The 20,599-nt window shown below is 40.2% G+C and overlaps 1 protein-coding gene across 1 annotated transcript in view; it reads right to left on the minus strand.

The window, feature by feature from the left end:
• Tmem260 (transmembrane protein 260) overlaps positions 1-16,340 on the minus strand; it is a 58,464-nt gene extending 42,124 nt beyond the window's left edge. The window contains exons 1-3 of the mRNA XM_090344969.1: positions 16,114-16,340; positions 11,659-11,690; positions 10,805-10,956 (exon numbers count right to left, since the gene is read on the minus strand). Coding sequence (XP_090201095.1) covers positions 10,805-10,956; positions 11,659-11,690; positions 16,114-16,273 — 344 coding nt within the window. The 5' untranslated portion in view covers positions 16,274-16,340. The remainder of the gene's footprint in view (positions 1-10,804; positions 10,957-11,658; positions 11,691-16,113) is intronic.
• Between the last annotated feature and the right edge of the window lie 4,259 nt (positions 16,341-20,599).

Below are 20,599 nucleotides of genomic sequence, written 5' to 3' on the forward strand. Positions count from 1 at the left end.
TGTGATAGAAAAAAAAGAACTGCAAGACTTTCATTAAAATTAAGTACTTGTCCTGAAATTCAAGAGGTGGTTGGTACACAATGTATGTATTTCCCAATTTTTCATTGTCTTTATTTTTTTCCAGTCCTGGAGCTTGAACTTAGGGCCTAAGCACTGCCCTTGGTCTTTCCTCAAGGTTAGCGCTCTACCACATGAGCCACAGCACCACTTCTGGCTTTTTCTATATACATGGTACTGAGGAATCAAACCCGGGTCTTCATGCATGCTAGGCAAGCACTCTACCACTAGACCAAACTTCTCACCCCTCATTGTCTTTATTTTTAGGTAATTGCTCTTTTCACCCTACATAGTCTGGCTGGCTTGAGCTATTTTGAGGTCAACTGGCAAATACAAGCCAGGAAAAACTATCTGTGTCAGCACTGTGTGTTCCTTTAGTTGATAACCAACTGATGTATACCTTAATACATCTCCAACTTTGGACTTCCCCTAATACCTTAATGCACAAATGTGTTTGACTAGTGGAATCCCACCAGGCTATTTACAAAGTGCCAAGAACTTTTCTTGTAGTAATAACTCCAATAACCTCACTACTGTAGTCAGGAGACAGAGAATCTTTAGGCTTCAAAACTGGTTGCTAGAGGCCTACAATGAAATATTAGAAAGAAATATTTCTTTAACTGGTAAAAGTGAAAGATATTTCAGTATTGGGATGAACTGCCTTTTGTTTTTGTTTTTGGCAGCCCTGAGGCTTGAACTCAGGACCTGGGTACTGTCCTTGAGCTTTCTAAAGGTTAGCATTCTACCACTTGAGACACAGCACTAGTTCTGGTCTTTCTGTGTATGTGGTACCAAGGAATCAAACCCAGGGCTTCATGTATGCTAGGCAAGCGTTCCACCACTAGGCCATTCTCCAAGCCCTAAACTGTTTCTTTTAAGAACCATGCCCATTACTGTTTTGTCCCCATAAAATGCTGTCTTGGATTTACTTTAGATTTGTTCATCAAACTTTTTTAATGTACATATTCCTATGTCTTCTTTCTATCATTCTGCATTTTAAGTCTTTAGTCTGTGGGGAAGAGTATGGGTATAATATGAACAAAATTACTCATTTTGCATTTCTCATACTGATATATACAGAAGCATATACATTTCCCCAAGTTTTGCAAAAATTCAAGCAATATACTTCAAAATTCCTATCGGTTTTCTTACTGAGCCAAATACCAGTAGACCTCCTTATAAATAAGGTGTAACTGTATAGATGGCTTCTACAGATGATGCCATCAGTATCATAAAGATGAAATTCTGAAGGGAAATCTAATCTTAAACTTTCTTAACAAACAAAGTGACTGAGAAGCCCTTTATCTTCTGCTCAGGAGTTTAAACAAAAAGTGTTTTCCTATGAGTTTATAGAATTCATCAAGTCTCCAAAGAATTTATTGTCCATTTTGGTTACTGGGGTCTCTGTCATGAGGTCAGCAATTATTATTCTGAAGCAGTGTGCTTTGAGTGACTAGACAAGCTAGTTGCAATCTCTGTGTGTGTGTGTGGGGGGGGGGTGTATGTGCATGCTGGTCCTGGGATTCAATTTAGGGCTTTAGGGGCTGAGCACTTTCCTTGAGCTTTTCCGCTTAAGGCTAGGGTTCTATCACTTGACCCACAACTGCATTTCTACCTTTTCAGCTGTTAGTTGGAGATAAAAGTCCATGGACTTTTCCTGCTGTGGCTAATTTCAAACCATGATCCTCAGATTTCAGCCTCCTTAGTAGCTAAGATTACAGGCATCAATCCCTGAAGCCCAATTAAGTAACAATTTTTTTAAGAGAGCAACTAAGAAATTGATAATCTGCTAAACAGAATCTTAAAAATATTTCATGAAGGGCCGGGAGTTTGGCCTAGTGGTAAAGTGCTTGCCTAGCATGCATGAAGACCCAGGTTCAATTCCTCGGTACCACATACATAGAAAAAAGCTGGAAGTGGTGCTGAGGCTCAAGTAGTAGAGCTCTAGCCTTGAGAAAGCCCAAGGACAGTGCTCAGGCCCTGAGCTCAAAACCCAGGACTGGCAAAAAAAAAAAAAAAAATTCATGAAAAACACACATTTTCTTCCAGGCACTGGTGGCTCATGCCTATAACCCTAGCTACTCAAGAGGTTGAGATCTGAGGATCATGGTTCAAAGCCAGCCTCTGAGTTCCTGAGATGCTAATCTTCAATTAACTACCAAAAACCTAGAAGTAGAGCTGTTGCTCAAGTGGTAGATCACTAGCCTTGAGCAAAAAACCCCAAGACAGACAAAAAACAAAAGAACCCAAATCCAAAATACACACTTTTCTACCGAAACTAGTTAAATTACATCAACAGAATTAACAATAAACTGGCAATGAAGTAGAGAACTTTATTGAGAGGTTCTCATATTACAAATAGTTCAACTGAACTTATGGCAACTTTATGATGAATTTGCCACAGTATGAGAAACAGTATTTTCCATTTTTAATCTGATTCTCATAGAACAAGATCAGAGGAAATTTTGCTTCAAAGGAAATACAGATTCTTAGGGTATAACCTGACTTATAAGGCCATATAAACATCATTGCTATGACAATTTTAATAACAATCAATTGAATTATAAAGCATAGTCACACAGACTGTTAGAGGGGTATATTTAATTGTAAGGTCTCATACTAATAATAGAGCAAAGCAATGACACAGATGAATCAAACATCAAATCCAAGTCATTTTTGTTTTATATAAACACCTAATATTTTACATATAAAACACACAGAATAGTCATAATAAATTTCCCAACTGCTTTTCACTTAATTTATGGTCCAAGGGAATCCAGTGTTTATGCACAAAGAAGGATTTACCATATAATAAATGGGAAAAGTAGTCAAGTATTTAAATCTCACCTAGCTAAAGCAAATGACAGAAATTCAGTACTAAAGAAGTTAGGATGTTATTAGAGGGTCCTAACAAGTGTAGGCAACAGAACGCCTTGGCTACAACACAATTGTCAAGATGGTGGTAGATCGTTTGCCAGCATATTCAAGACCCTGAGTTCAGTAGCTAGTACCACAAACATAAACAATTAAAAAACAAAAACTGCTCGGCCTTCTTTTTGGTCTATAAAATCAGAAGACTTTATAGAGAAGATTCCTGCGAATACGACTACCATCTCGTGTGTTCACCCTTTTAGAATACTATTCACTTGTTGACACAATGGATAAATCAGGAGGTTACAATTTACACCCCTGACACGGGCTTGCTATCAATGATAATAAGGTATATTTTTCTTTCTACAACACAGTATTTGATTTTCATGTGGAGTCACATGTTTGTTTAACCTTCAATCAAAAGGCAAATACCAGAAACCTGAAATTCTGTCCAAACACACATTTGATGTGCCTCATCAAATTCATGAATGTGTTTGTCTTCAGTGTTCCTTGCATTCAGAGAACTTAACACAGCTGGTATAGTACCCCTCATAACGAACTCCTACTCAAAAGTAAGAGGCCAGGAGTTTGGCCTAGTGGTAGAGTGCTTGCCTAGCATGCACGAAGTAACAGAACTGGGGTAGACAGGTCATAACAATGCAGCACATGAACAATTGATATGTTCCTATTAGTGCCAATTCATACAAGTACCGAAAAAGTCAGCAGTGGATCACAGGGAGAAGTGTGGTAACGGGGGGTGCAATCAGCCCCAAATCTCTCATTCTTGACCTTAATCTCTGGCTCTTGTTTCATGAGAATAATGCAACTGTTCCTTCCTGGCCTAGTCACATAATCAGTGCCACAGCTCTAACTCTCCAGTTTGCAAGGAGTAAAAATTGGGCCATAAATGAGGAAAAACCTCTTTCTTGCATCAGATGTGTGCTGTGAACCCTCCCCTGCCCCCCACCTCCCTCCAAGATCCAGTGCTCTGTAGGAATAGTGCATTCGTGGGCAGCTAGGGAGCAGTGGGATCTAAATATTCCCATGTTCAACTCAACAAACCTGTTATATTAAGTATATATCATGATAGTCACTGGGCCTCAAAAATTAAAACATTTCCATCTTTAATAAAATCTCCCACTTTTATAAATTTACTGACGCCCCAGATAAAATCCCACTAAGGTTAATTTTATTTCTTGAGAATCAATCAAAAGGAAAACTATTTCTACTCTGAACTTTCAGCTACACAGACATTAAATACCAATACTCTAACAGGATCAAGTATTATTCTTGATTTAAAAAAAGAAAAAGAAAAACTGAAATGCAAGATGATTATGAATAGCTTCTATAAATAAAATGTAATCACACAATTCCCATGATTAAGATTCAATGTAATTAATGCATAACTACAATAGTACAGCTGGGCAAGATTTAAAACAATTCATTTCATTACATCCCATCACCTCACACTGGATTTATCTAAAAGAAAGCATTGCACCAGTCTTGAGAGGAATCACTATTACGTGAGTTTCCATTGAGTGCCAAATACCACGTGCAATGGGAGGCCACACCTTCTTGAGAAGTTTAAATGAGAAGTTTAAATGAATGCCAGGTTATAGATGACAGCCAATCCTGTCATAAAAACACATAAGGGGCCGGGAGTTTGGCCTAGTGGTAGAGTGCTTGCCTACCATGCGTGAAGACCCAGGTTCGATTCCTCAGTAGCACATACATAGAAAAATACCAGAAATGGTGCTGTGGCTTAAGTGGTAGCTCTAGCCTTGACAAAGCCCAAAGACAGTACTCAAGCTCTGAGTTCAAGGCCCAGGACTGGCAAAATAAAATAAAATAAAAACACATAAGATCTTACGATTACCTTGTTACTCAATCTGCAGGCTATATTTTACATTCAGTAGCAAAACTGAATTGCTCTTAAAAGCACTGGACCAAGGCTTCTATCTCATCACACTAAGTCCTTTTTAACTGATAACTCAGAAAAGGCAAACTTTTTACAATTTGAGATACTAAAAGCATATGAAGAAAAAGTAAAGCATGCTTAAAATAGCTAAAATCAATAGGATGAAGGTATTCAATAACTTTCCATTGGCAACACAAATAAAAGAAGTGGTTTAATGTTAGTCTTACTACACCAAGTTAGGAAGCATAGATTCCTTTCTACTTTTATGGCTTTGAAATTCGGGTCATCTGTTATGAGTTACGACTTATCATTTTGTTTGTACTTTTAAGAAATACATACATTTATTAGTATTGCCATAATAACTGATGACTAGTTCCAGTGGCAAAATCTCGGCAGGAAACAGATTTAGCAATTCAAATGTTTTATAAGTTTTTGTAATTGAGGAAACTTTTCATAATCTGACATTTGTTAAAACCACTTATTAGAAATTATGCAGCACAGTAGCTGTGGAAATATGAGCTCACTTCACAATTATAAAGTCAGTCTATGTAGCCCTTTCCTATTGTAGATGGTGGCATAAACCCCAGGGCGGCCTATCAGCTAACTGGCAGGCAGGGGGCTGCTCTATTCAAAGTGAGAGATACAAGCTGCAGGGCAAAAACCTGGCAGCTCCCATCTGACCCCACAATCCCCTACTGGTGACAGCTCCAAGCTCCATGGCAAATTAGGCCTTCTCATATTACAATTGGAGAAGACAGATTCCATTAGCAGTATCTGAAATTGAGTGGAGAGCTGCACTGTTATCAGACTTGACTCATAAGCACTGCTATTAATCAGAGCTATGATAGCATTTATATATTTCAAGCTATCTGCTGCCGCTGTGATATTCTGCTACAAAGGGTTGATGGGACTTAGGAAAGTGAACAATAGAGCTTTCTGGGAAAAGCAGAGTAAATCAAGAAAGTCTATGACTTCCGCACATTCTGAAGGGATTGCGGTTTACATAAATTTTCTCCCAATTGGAGATTGAGCTCTTCCTCATCTTACACATGGGATTTAGTTGTCACTCAATGGTAACAGCTGTGAAAAGGTGAAGCGGCCCACCGCTCAGAATATTGCCTCCGCTTTTAAAGCAATTAACCCATGAACAGGAGGATACCTGGTGATATCAAAGGGATTAGGCCAGGCAGTGCATTATTAACATTTCCTTGAACTAATTCTAACTCTGACTAGCTGTCAGAAAAAAAAACTCTACAGTCTTAAAAGAGTTTCTGCCCCGCTTTTCTCCCTTCAAAATGAAGCACCGCTATTTGAGCCTAATATGTCCCCCTACTTATAAGAAAATGCAAATGAACCAGGCTCTTAATATGCTTAACCAGGCTAAGTCAATGTAATTTTAATACAAGTATGAGAGAAATATATGATCAATTAACCAGGGATCAAGACAGATATTCTCTTGAATGGAAATTAATGCACCAGTACTTCCTATTCTTCTCCAATCACAAAAAAAAAAAAAAAAATCTTGGAGACTGTTACTTATGCAACGTTACTTCAAAATTAGGAAGCACTTCACATTATTCTCTATGGCAATAATCTAAAAATATTCCTTGAGCTGGAAAATCCAAATGTCTCTTATGCAGGAGATTCTGCATTCTCTAAGGTATGGCATTTTAATTTTCTATTCTTTGCTGAATGGAATCTTAACAGAAGCAGTAGAAATAGCAGATACAGTGTTCAGGAATCAAGCATTTACTTTCCAAAACTATAATCAAATTAATTCCCAGCAGCTATACATTAAGAAATACCTAACACAAAAATGACAAAAGTTCTATGCATACAACATGGGCGCAAACTTGCCAGAAGGTATTTAAGAATTACCAAAACTGATCATAAGTTTTTGATAGTAAGCAGGCATAGTTTTTAATACATCTTTAGCTATTATTAAGATTCATGCATTCTAGGAAACTCCTTGATATGAACAAGTTTGATTTCCTACTATACAATGCTAATGGTGTTTTTATTTAAGCTCTGGAAACTGTCTTTCAGGGAAAATACCTGAAAAAAAAAAAAGCTTATTTAATGACTATTTTGTCTTACTTTCTTTAAAATAAACACTGAATTTTGATCATAAAAACTAAAAGTTTTATTTTCAACTCACACAATGGCTTAACAAACATTGTTAGTAAATTTTTCCACAGTTCCATGCTACTAATAGTTTGAAATAATAGTAAATAATAGTTTGCTAATTCTCAAGCCTGTTGAGGATTTATTTTCTGTCCTCTAACTGCCAACATAAATGATACAACTTATGTCTTCATTGGAGGTCATAAGCAAGCTGGACCTCCCTTAAGGCACAGTATTCTTATACAATGTCATCAGCACATTTCTGGCTACTTGGGGATACCAGCACCTATAAAATGAACTTGCTTGCTGACATGGGCTATAACACGCCTCCTATTTATTGCATATGTCCTTGTTTGACACATCCTAAAAATAATGTTGACATTCAAATATTAAGCAAAGTTAAATAATGTTCATGTTTGTGATTTTCATTACTCATAAGTTTAAAAAATTGTTTATATTAATGGATTTGTGAATTGCAAATAGGACCTATCATACTGTCAAATTTAAAATTGCCCTTCAAAGAGAAAAAAATCTCAGTTCCCATAAAGCAATAACTTTATCATATTGCTTTAAATACATAGATCTGTAGATGAATTAAATGAAGGATTATTTCACATAAATGAAATGTATAAACTCCTCTAACCTAATGCACCATAAAAATGCCCCTGAAAGGGACAAGACATAAATAAATACAGAAACTGCCACAATCTTACTATTCTTAATTCAATAAACTACAATGGCACATCTAGCTTTCAATGTGCTGTTTTACTCGTATGTTGTCTAAATTAGGGCAAAGCAAATACAAATGAGTTCTTGCCAACCATTAGCAAAGACTGACAAAAATGCAGTGTTAATGACATCTTACGGCTTTTAAAAGCAAGAGAAAGATGCAAGAAAAAGCAAAAATTACATAGTAATTGGAAGAAATGAATAAATTCTTTCAATCTAAGTCATGTTTACTAAAAAAAAAAATGGAGCTTTTACATCAACACATTTAAACAGAAATTTGCTTCTGAAATACAATCTTTGTTTAAAAGGTACAGAAAGTCTTTATGTCCACCCCAAGAGCTAAATATAGTGAATGCTATGTGAACAATTACCTGGGGAAAAAAACCCTAAACCTGTTAAAAGAATGAATTTGCTGCACACCAGTCAGCACTAATCCCACATGTACAGTAATGTTCTCTTAAGTGATGGGAAAAAGAAAGAATCAAACTGCTTCTTGAATCCAAACTCCTTGACATCCAACAACAAAATAGAATAATGATTTGGTCTGTAAATGAATAAAGTAGAGAAATGTCTCCTAAACAAATTCAGAAAAAGGCGTCAACCTGGAAAGGAATATATTTACTGGATGCTAAGACTGGAAAAAAGCCATCACTGTAATGGCTGTACACAAACTGTGTCCTGCTGTTGGGTTTATATTCACAGAAGAAAGGGTTTAGAGGTTAAGTTTAGGTCATACAACAAATGAAATTGTAACAAGCCAGCTGACATTGTATAATGTCTTCTTCCACTCAATCAATAGGCTACTGTTAGTCCATTACCATAGAGATGGCTTCTCCTTTCTGAAGGGTGTCTATTGTTTGACAAAACAGATTTGCCACTTGAACTGGGTTGTTCCCAAAGGACGTGTACCTTGTCAGTTATTTGTATTCAAAATGATGAAACATTTTCATATTAAAATGTATGTGAGTGATAATATTGTTAGATCCTGTTTTGGAAAGAAAGCAACTTTCCCAAAATACTGCATTACTAACCAAATAGCCAGTATAATAGTATTAGAGTGTTACTATAAAATGTATCATCAATGTTGTGTATCAAAAGAAAAGGGTCACAGGCTTATTTAAAACTCACTAAATCAAACACAGTAACTAACCAAAGCTACTTTTCAATGTGGACAAAACAAAAAATATTGTCCAAAGTTATCTGGATTCTGAAAAGGTTTTAACATATTTTTACAGTGGTTCTCATGTAGAATGGCACAACAATATTTTGCCAAACTTAAAAAAGTTTTGGAAAATGAGTCATTTCATTTAACTAAGAGCATTAGTATCTGCCTAACATTTAAATATATATACACGTGTGTGTGTGTGTGTGTGTGTGTATGTGTATGCTATAGAAAAAGATCTTTTAAAGTGAAGATGAAGTATAAATGTATTAGCTTTATTAAATATCTGCCTAAAAGAAAGGTACTCATTACCTTACTTATGTATCTGTAATCTCACTGTACATCACCTTTATAATGAAATAAATAAATGTCTGCCTTAAAATGTCTTGTGAAAATATGCAATTCATATATTTAATGAAAAATAGATTAAATCCTAAATTTCAGCTCAGATGTTTAAAAATATGAAGATCAGTTTTCTTTCAATGAAACAATACTAGCAGATTCATAATTACAAAAGACTCAGGAAAAATAATTCTGATCAAAATCATTGTAGCCATTTAGAAAAGGAATATATTCAAAACTAATCAACCCATGCTGTGATGTTACTTTAAATATTTCATACTTAAAGATTCAACTGTCACAAGATGAGGGGAGGGGGAAAGGGGGAGGGAAATGGAGACAAAAACATTAGAAAGGGTAGTAATCTTTGTGAAATAATATACCTTCTATCTGGAGAATATGTAACCCTTCTATTAATTACAATAAAAAAAGATTCAATAGTCACTGAAAATGTGCAAGATTAAATGTAAGCAAATTAAATAATAACATACATTTAGAAAATGACCAGGAACTGCAATCTACAAATAGATCTAAAAGCAAATTTTAGAGTTACACTTATGTTAACTTTTGCCTGTTTTTTAATAACACAAACAGAATTTAGAAAGAATTTAATTCAAGGACAATATTGTGACTATTATATATTATAAAATATTAGTCTCCCAAAATAACATGTGAAATTATGTGTACTCAAATGTTACTAAAATTATATTAAAATTATTTTGTTTTTATAAAAATGCAAAATTTTTTGCAAAGTGTTTTTAGTTTTTTGTCCTATCATCACATATAATTTGTATTATGATCCTCTTAAACATTACATTAGGTTAGACTACATTTTTTTAAAGAAGCTAAACTTCAATAGACAAGAGTTCCTTAATGTAGTAAACCAATGACCATCTGAAAAACTGGAAGCTTCCACACTAAGAAAGGTTTCTGTCAGTAAAATAAATGGAGTCTAATTTGTCCCCTTCCTTACAACTAGAATAATACAAAGTGAAACTTCACTCAAACTGCATCCCAAGTGTGGCTTTTTTTGGCTCCCAATCTCATTCTTAAAAGTATCCAAGGTGATTATATTTAGAATACAATATAATTAGACATTGGGCCCAGCCTCACAGGCAGCTGTCCATCAGCAATTCTGTGAGTAATTAAAAGATTTTTACCATTTACTAAAAGATGAGCTTTTATATTGTTGAATTAAACTGGCCCATCTGCATCTCCATGAAATGACAAACCTCATTAGTTCTGCCTAACCAGAGAACTGTGATAATGAACTAGTGACACCTTCACTCCATTGTACGAAGCAGAACCAACTGGGGACCCATCTGAGGGTCTGAATGCATATGAAATTACTGCAAATTAAGGGAGTGACATCACAAAGGTTAGAGAAGCCACTCAGGAAACACACAAGGTCTTTCTTCTTCCTCTTCTTCTTCTTCCTCTTCTTCTTCTTCTTCTTCTTCCTCTTCTTCTTCTTCCTCTTCCTCTTCTTCTTCTTCTCCTCCTCCTCCTCCTCCTCCTTCTTTTCTTTTAAATGAATTCACTTGGCCATAAGGAATGGTATCTCTAATTACTCAAAATTAATTTTAATTCACCAACTACTTTACCTGAAAACTGTGAAAAAAAGTAACGATGCAGCTACTGCTCCAAATAAGCCACAGAGAAGGTTGACTCGATAGGCAACAGAACCAAAAGGAAACAGCAGGATCGCCAGTTTAGCCACCAGGGTGAACAAAGGGTAGCCAGGGGGGTGGGCAACCTATGGAAAAATGGGCAAGTTAGGTTTCCTTTGGAAAAGAAGCATCCCACCAGCTTCAACAGAAAAAAGGCCGCTTTCTAAAACAAGAAGCAAGATAAAGCAGCACTGACTAAATGTTTGGATAGTGATTTCCCATTGTAATCCTCCTGTGCCAAGACAAGTAAATATTTTCTTCAGTGTATTTGGCAGTGTCTACTTCATGGTACGTCACCTAGAGAAAGGGTAACCTATTTCATTGTCATTTCTTAAGCAGTTTGTTCTCTGGGTTCACAGTACATTAGGGTCATTTAATCAACTTCTGAAATATTGCCTTGGTTAGAAAGTTGAAAGACCACACCGATATCGGATTACTCACTGCACTGACAGTTGGAAGGTCTTGACTAAAAGGATCATACACCATAGTAAAGTTTATTAAATAATAAACTTATTAAAACTGTTAACCCGATTTATTCTCTCCAGCTTATACAAAATTTGGGGTGATAATAAGCCCAGCCACTGTACATATAGTAAAGGCTTTGCTTTATAATTTAGTTTAATTGGATTTAAAACTTAAAGTAAATTGTCATGTGCTGTACTTATAAGTTACTAAAAACTAGGGTTTGGAAATAAAATTAATCTGCTTTACTCCGTGCTTAATTAAACTTTCTTAATTCCTAAAACTGCTAATGAGAGCATTGATTAAACAATAAAACTAATACTTACTCCAAGCTCATGTGCGGCTGTGATCAGTTCCCCTGTGAAAAAATAATGTAAAACCAATAATTACTATTAGAGAATGACACTCCTCCAAAATTTTAAGAATCCAAATGCTTGCGTTGGGGTTTTGCATTAATTTGACTGGATAAAACTGTAAATCTATAGAGATTTAACAGCATGAAATAGTCTAAGAATACTTCCTCCCTTAGGTCTTTGTGAACAAACCTATCCTTGATAGGTCTCAATAATTGGTCAGTGGAAATATACCTTGACTACTCATTTTTTTTTGAAGGAAAAAAAAAAGCTGAATTTTCTCTTCTGAAGGTTGTAGTCATTTAGAAATATGAAAATGCTTTAATAAAGTACTCGTGTAATATTCTCTCAAGAATTTAGCACAGTCTATATAAAGATGCACTTGTATAATACATAAGGTCCTGGAGGTCTGAGGTCTGGACCCAGCATAAAATGTGTCATCCTGCCCTAATAACTAGCATCTGGATACCTTACCTACATTAATTAGGTTACATTTCAACATTTCACAACTATTTCTTCCAGGTTGCTTTGTCATCTCTCCTACATACCCTTTAAAACCATTAGATCATTCTAGTGTATATGTACAGTTCCTCATTACTGGTGGCTATTTAAAAATTACAATGCAATAATTCAATGCCTGCTTATTACCATCATGTGTTATCTGAGCAGAGACTATTCGAGTCATCTCCATACATTATGGAACAGAAGAATGAAAGACATCAGTCAATAGCAGTTTGTGAAAGTTACAACTACCTAGCAGGAACATTTTCTAACTTTCAGTAGGTACCGGCTTTCTGGTTTTCATTTCTACTGTCTCAGCTCTCACTAGGACTTTACCTCCCTCAGCCTGGTCAGAACAAGGTTTGACCAATCTCCTCTGGTTGGTTACTGAGGTCTGCCACTCCCTCGCCCACACCACTAACAAAACAAGCTGGAACCTATCCTTAATCTGAAATTTCTTAACAGTTACTCTATGACTGAAGTAAGTTCAGATTTTTCAACAAATCAGTTAAGCTGTCTGTAGCTTCAAAGCGTCTCTGGAAGGCTTATATCCATATGATTGAGGGCACTCACCCCATGAGATCTGAACATCCAGTGTTTCTGAATAGGCCCTTTCCCATCTCTCATCATTCACTTCCTCAGCCTGCCATATTTTCCCCTACATCCTTTAAAGCCTAGTTCAGTTACCACCTTCTTGATGACAGCTGCCCTCACACACCTTTTCCAGCCTTCCACCAGAATCAGTCACTTCTTTCTCCTTCCTAGAACCTGCCCACGTCTATTTCGCTCTATTGCTGCTAGTCTGGCTAATTGTGCTCAGTCCTTTCTACCAAGTTTAAGAAACATTTTCTTATATGTCAGGGCCCAGCCAAGACATCACTGCCCGCCCTTCCCCTGGCACAGAGCTGACCAGAAGACACATCACATCCGTAGTCTTGCTACCCTGCAACTCATTCTTCTTTCCAGAACCCCTGGGAGGACACCCAGGCACATACATATTGCTTATGGATTATCTTTTCAGCCTTCTAAAGATACTCACAGCACCTTAGAAATCAAGGTTCTCTTTGTATCCTGAACACTTTTAAGAGTTCTTGCTTTTCCCCAACTTTCTACAATGAGGTCCCTTCAAACTTAAGTCCCATAGCTACAGAACTGCTTATTTTTAGTTCAATGGAAGATTCCTTTCTGATACCCCAAAAGTTTCTAAATGTAAGATCCTGGCGCGCTGAGACTGTTTCCCGAGCAGTTCTGTAGTGTATTAGGTTTGATACAGATTGGCATCAAGCTCAGTGTTTGCCCAACCAGCTCCCCTCTATATGATTGAGTCATATTACACCGACATTAGATCTAGTCTGTTAAAGACACTACCTTTAAACTGTCAACCTCCATACTGGTGAACTTTGTGAAGGCTACAGTCCCACCCTCCCCACAAAGGACTCTAGCACTGATGCCCAAGAAAGAACTATATGTCAAGTAAGGCAATAGTAATTTAGCAATGCCACACATATGGTGCATATGTTAAGACATCTCAGGAAGAAGACTACATGCTTTATTTTGGTTTTGAAATGTGTTCTGTTTATTGATAGAAAGTGCAATTCAGAAACATTCAAGGATAGTACACTGAACATATAAACGATGTTCTAAAATGAACATAAAACATTATACATAACTATTTTTGATCATCACATTAAACATAAGACTTTAAATATCACTGTATATGTGATGGTGGATTAAACAACAAATTTCAGAAAAAAACAACTGACGAGAACTAGATATTAAGAACGTATGCTAGGCCGGGAGTTTGGCCTTGTGGTTAAAGTGCTTGCCTAGCATGCACGAAGACCCGGGTTCGATTCCTTGGTACCACATATATGGAAAAAGCCAGAAGTGGTGCTGAGGCTCAAATGGTAGAGCTCTAGCCTTGAGAAAGTCCAAGGACAGTGCTCGGGCCCTGAGCTCAGGCCCAGCACTGGCAAAAAAAAAAAAAAAAAAAAAAAAAAAAAAACGTATGCTATAACAGGGCTCATACCTGTAATCCTAGCTACTCAGGAGTCTGAGATCTGAGGGTCGAACTTAGAAGTCAGCCAGAGTAGGAAAGTAGCTCTAATAGTAGAGAGCTAGCAAAAAGAGCTTAGGGATAGCACCCAGACCCAGAGTTCAAGGTCCAGGACTGGCCAAAAAAGAAAAAAAGGAAAGAAGGAAGTTGCTCTAAGTCACATGTGGTGAGCTCACACTTGTAGTCTCAACTATTGTGGAGGAAAAGATTGGGGATCATGGTTTGATGCCATTCCAGACAAAAAATTACCAAGATTTCAATGTAAGCAATAAGCTAAGTATATGTGATAAGGTGCTCCTAGTATCTTAGCTGAGCAAGAGGACTGCCATAACAGGAGGTGTGTAATCTGAGGCCAGCCCTGGTAGACATGGGAGATCCTGCCTGGAAAATTCTTAGGTAGCAAGGACTGGGTATGTGACTCCCTGATAGAGAAACCTGCTTAACAAGCACAAGACCTTGGGTTCAAACTCAACTACTACTGAACAAAAAAGACACGTTCTAAAATAATCCTATCTGAGTTCCTTCCCTGGACAGCCTTTCCTTACTAGCTTTGACTGTGTACATAAACTAAGTCTTGCCTCTCTCTAATCTACAAGGAAGACCTCATAAATTAGCTGGGAGAGATAACACAACCCATAAAAAGCACTTGGAATAGTGCCCGACAAACAGTAAGTGCACAATAAATGTTAATTATTATTCACAACTCCCTCAGCTTTCAGGCTAAAGTTGCTATAAGTATTTTTAATGGGTACCAGAGTAATGCATGCCAAATGCATGAACTCATACAGCAACTCCCATCATTTAGCACTCATCTTGGAAGCCTGGTAACTCCATTTCCTGCTACACTAATTACCCTTCCTGGTGTTATAGGACCTGAGAGGAGGAGGAAAGGCAATGACGTGAAGGTGGGGGAAGCAAAGGCTCTCAGTGTGGCAGGTGGCCTCGTGGAACCGTGCACTCCTCACTCCCCTTCTTCCCTGGGAGCTGGACTTGCTGACCCCACGTGGGGGGCGGCGGTGGATCGCTTCCAGCGTTAAGTGACAGAGCGACAGCGCGGTCACATCCAAGCTCTCCTGTTCTCTCGACAGAAGTCGGCTCTCTCGTGTTAGGGCCCCACAGATGACCCCCAAATTGAGGTGGCGGGAGCTGTGGCCCCGGCTCGGTGCCAGCCTGGCCCCCATTTCTTGTCTACAAGCACCGTGCTTCAAAGTCACTGCCTACAAGTGAGCTTTTCGGGCGGCAAAACTTTGTTGAGGGCACGGATTCCAAGCCGAAGGACCCCACCGTTCTCACGAAGTTAGCGGCTATGACGGGGCCCCGCTCGCCCTGGGTGTCACGCAGGGAACCGACCACACCCGCGATCAACGGCGCTGCGGCCCGGCTGGGCTCCGGCCCGGCTGAGCTGCGGCCCGGCTGGGCTCCGGCCCGGCTGAGCTGCGGCCCGGCTGGGCTCCGGCCCGGCTGGGCTCCGGCCCGGCTGGGCTGCGGCCCGGCTGGGCTCCGGCCCGGCTGGGCTCCGGCCCGGCTGGGCTCCGCCCGGCCCCGCCAGCTGGGCTCCTCTCCCGACGTCCTCCCCGACCCGCCCCCCGCCCCGGCGGCCGACCACGCCGGGACGCCCAGGGGTGGCCTGCGGGGCGCGGCTCCGAGCCCCACCCGCGTGCCTCCCGGGTGCAGCGAGCCCGCGGAGGCCACGCGGGGAGCGGCGGCTCGAGTGCGGGAGCCCGGGCGACGCCCTCGCCAGCCCGACCCCCGGGAGCCCCGGCAGGGCAGCCGGGGCTGCGCGAGCGGGGGAGGCCGCGCGGGGCGGAGCCGGGGCGGCCGGGCGCCCCGGGGCGGCGGCGAAGGCGGCAGGCCGCCCGCGAGTACTTTACCCGAGTCTCCGCCCGGCACCGAGGGGGGCAGCGTGAGCGTGAACGCGGCGGCCACGGCGGCGAACACGGCGACGCCGCCGCGGAGGCCCCCGGAACGCCGCGGCCCCGCGCGGCCCGCCGCTCCCCGCGTCCGGGCCCTGCCGTCGCCGCCGAGGCCCATGGACGAGGACACACAACAAGGAGCACGCGGGGCTCAGCGGTCCCGAGTCCCGGGCGGCGCGGGCGTCCCGGCCGCGGCGGCTGCCGGGAGGAGCCCGCACGCTGGACGGAACCTTTCGGCGCCCAGACGGGGGGGGGGGGGCGAGCATGCCACGCCCTCGAGAGACGAGAGCTAGGAGGTGCTCCCAGCCGCTCGCTCGGACGGTGTGTCTTAACGTGCCTGGTCCTCTGGAGGGGATCGCTTCTCCTGAACGCAGGCTCGGGCACGCCCTACAGCCGTGCGCCCCCCGTCACACTGACTTGGTTGATTCCGACAGAGACTGAAGCCCAGGAACACGCCGCGAGCGAGGCGGAGCTGCGCTGCCCCCTGTGGTGGGGGGTGGAACTGCACCAGAGCCCGCGTCTGCAGCCCGGACTCGGGCCCTCGCTAAAGCACGGCGTGGGTTCGGTGCCGGTGCAGTCGGTCTTGTGCAAGGGAGGCCACGCGCACAGTTATGTAGATTGATTATAGTATTGTAAATAGCAGTAACTCTCCCTGCTGACTATTTAATCACCGAGTCATTTTCAGAGAGCAGTATGTTAATCGTTTGCTCTTAGAGCATCTTCCTAACTTGAGTGTCTGAATAATGAAAATAGCTCATAAATAAGTAAATAACAAGTGTCTCCTCCTTTAATGCCGCGGGAAATGAACACAAACATTATATAAATAACCACAATTTAAAGGGGGGGGGACTAGAGAGCAATCATGCAGCAGGAATCTTTAAACAAGATCTTTGAGTTGTTTATACAAAGAAGTTGCCCTTTAGCAAAGCAGTTCATGGATACGAAGCATCTTGCACTCCTCTCAACATCCTCACCCCCTCCCTTGACTTTGCTTAAGTCTGTAGTACATGTACTGCATTCTCCTCCAGTTCACTGCTCTGTCCCGCCTTGCCTCCTCTCCCAGTCCCCCGCCCTACTCCACATGCAAGCTCCCTTTCCTGATGCTTACTCTCCTGGGCTTTAACTTTGCCTTTCTACAGAATTACACTACTTGGGCTCTCCCTTAAAACTACTATGTTTCAGTTGATGCAATGTGTAACCACTGACATATCATGTTTCCTTATGAGTTTATAGAAATGTTTATAAACATTTTAAGCCTCTATTTTATATGATTGTGTAAATTTTTCTGGTGTGGCAGGAGAGGAGGAAAACCTGTATGGAATGTATTTCAAATCACACTGGAAATCAGTGCCAGTCTCAGATGTGTCTAGTTCACTCTAAAAGGAGAACAGCGTTTCTACTGTCATGTATTATACCTATATTGCCTGGCAATCACCATGTCTCAGTATTTCCATCATACTTTGTCAGCTCTCCTGTAAGTTTCTGGAGGGCGGGGCTGTGTGACACAGGCTGCTTGGAAAATAGCTTCCAGCTATCTCCACATCCTCATAGTCACTTTCTTATTATTTATGAATTTTCAGGCATAATCTACTGATATGCTTTAAAATATAATAATCTAGAAGCCTATAATCCTCCCTCAAGTTTCCATTTGACATGGTCAAATGGGTCTTATCTTACCTTAATTGACAAAATTTTCTATTTGAAACTTCAGGTTAAAAGGTAGCAATACTGGGGCCAGGAGTGTGACTTAGTGGTAAAGTGCTCACCTAGCATGCACAAAGCTCTGGGTTCATTCCTCGCTCCCACATATACAGAAAAAGCAACAATAAGTGGTGATGTGACTTAAGTGACAGAGTGCTAGCCTCGAGCAAAAAGTGTCCAAGGACAGTGCCCAGGCCCTGAATTCAAGTCCCAGAACTTGCAAAAAAAATTAGAAATACTATTGAATAGACCATGTATAATAGGACAATACAAGAGATACAAATATCTATTCTAGTGCCTTAAGGAAAAAAATACACATATTTGGTAATGCTGGGTTTGAACTCTGGGCCTTGTACTTGCTAGATGGGTGGTACACAGCTTGAGAAATGTGCCAAGCTCTCCCTGCCCTTTTGTTTTCTCCCTTTAATTTTCAGATAGGACTTGCAGTTTTGCGCCATGCCAACCTGGACCACTATCCTTCTTACTTAAGCCTTCTTTATGTTTGGGGTGACAGGCACACACAGCACACCCATCCTCTTTAGAAAAATACTTGGAAGTATCTGAATTTACGGCAACCAAAGAAATCTGAAATACACCCTTTCCACCTTTACAAAGTCAAAGGTATGTATTCTCTACAGAGTAGACAATTGGCAACTAAATGTTGAGAGGAATGTAACTTGGTCCAACCACTTTAGAAATCACTTATTTTTCCAATAGAGAAAAAGATTTACAGAGCTAACAACCTAGAAGTAGGGTTCCAGATTTATAGCAAAAGAAGACAGGGGCCACAAATATTCACAACGTGGCTTCTCATAAAGGCCTTTGAATAGGAACAATCCCAAACATCCATCAGCAACCAAATAAATACATCCTCATATGGTCATGCAATTCTAATATGTACAATGAAGAAAATAAGCAAACTACAGCTGGCTACAAGGGAAGATTACAGATGACAGTCACAGTATGGAGCAAAAGGAAAAAGCTATGGAAAATTGTATAGAATGATTTTGGTCTTTAAAACAAAAATCAAGTGAAGCTGTATTTCTTAGAGATACATCTACATAATTTACTACTACAAAGAATACATGGATATAATGTCCCTAGATGGACATTGTGATTCCTTCTGAACTAGTGTCATGGTAGTTCCCTCGGGGCACATAGAGTTATGAAGGAAGAGGATTTATATAGGCCTTAATGTTTCTTGATTTAGGCGCTGGCCACATGAGTATATTCTATGTAATGCATCTGATATTTTCAAAAGTAGATAAGAAAGTCTGAAGTGATTTCCTTTTCTTTTTCTTTTTGGTTAGTCCTGGGACTTAAACTGAGGGCCTGAGAACTGTCGTTGGGCTTTCTCTGAGCCAGAGCCCCACTTCCAGCTGTTTTCTATGTATGTGGTACCAAGGAATCAAATCCAGGTCTTTGTGCCTGCTAGGCAAGCACTCTACCGCTAGGCCAAACTCCCGGCCCAGTCTGAAGTGATTCCTTAGAGTGTGTTTGCATATAATAAAGGAGATTTATACAAAGTGATTATAAAGAGGGATTTATTATATTGGCTTACATAATCAGAGGCTATCTAGTTACATGGTGACTGTCTGAGGGAAGAAGAGATGGGGAACTCAGCACCTGTTTATTCAACAAGATGGGAGACTAAGGACCAATGATACAGCCATAGTCCAAGGCTGAAAGTCTGGAGTCTCTTTGTACAGTCACTAATTCGAGAAGGTAACAGTTGAAGAAGCTAGAGTCTGATGTCCACAGGCCATAGGAAGCATGGGCAGACACACCCAGGCAGGAAGGGAGCGTGCTGGCTGGTTTCCTTCTGCTCTTGTTCCATCCAGGCCCAGAGCTTATCGAATGGTGATGTTCACATTCTGGGTGGGTCTTTCCCCTCAGGTTCTGTCCCACATGCCAGTCATCTCTGGAAAGCCTTCACAGGCACATTTAGTCAGAAATTTGTATTATTAATCTCCTAGATGTCTCTCTATTCAATTAAGTTGACCGTCAAGATTAACAATTGCACCTAGTGGACAGTTTTGAACTGATACCAAAATATTACCTGAGTTGACATGAGATAAATAACTCATAAATTTCCCAGCATTTTCTTAGTGCTATGTAATGTATGAGTACTCAAGGACAGTAGATTTCCAGAAATCAATTTTCTTTCAAAACTTTTTGTGATGATCTATTTTTTTTTCCAGTCCTGGGGCTTGAACTCAAGGCCTGGGCCCTGTCCTTGGACACATTTTGCTCTAGGCTTGAACTCTGCAACTTGAGCCACAGCACCACTACTGGCTTTTTCTGTGTATGTGGTATGGAGGAATCAAACCCAGGTCTTCCTGCTTGTGAGGCAAGCACTCTACCACTGGCTATGCTCCCAGCCTGTGATGATCAAATTTAATAGAAATCTCTTACAAAACCATTTTACTTTTGAACATAAATTTTGCATTCCACAAAGAGAACCTTGATATGCAAACAAAAGGAAAATATATGAGAAATATTATTTTCTTCTGCCAGTGACAGATGTCTAGAAAATCCAAACCATTAATTCACTATGTGGTTTGGGAAAGAAATAGCAGGCTGCAACACCAAAGAGACCTATAATAAGTAAGATCTTATAACAAATTTAGTTTTAAAATGTTTGTGGTATTTTCAAATTCTTGCTGTCATTCAGATGGAGAAAATGAATAATTGTTCTGGTTTTGGTGGTGGCGGTAGTGATGATGATGGTGGTAGATATTTG

This window comes from Megascapheus bottae, chromosome 14 (genome assembly GCF_031878675.1).
Source record: "Megascapheus bottae isolate mThoBot1 chromosome 14, mThoBot2.hap1, whole genome shotgun sequence".
NCBI lineage: Eukaryota > Metazoa > Chordata > Mammalia > Rodentia > Geomyidae > Megascapheus > Megascapheus bottae.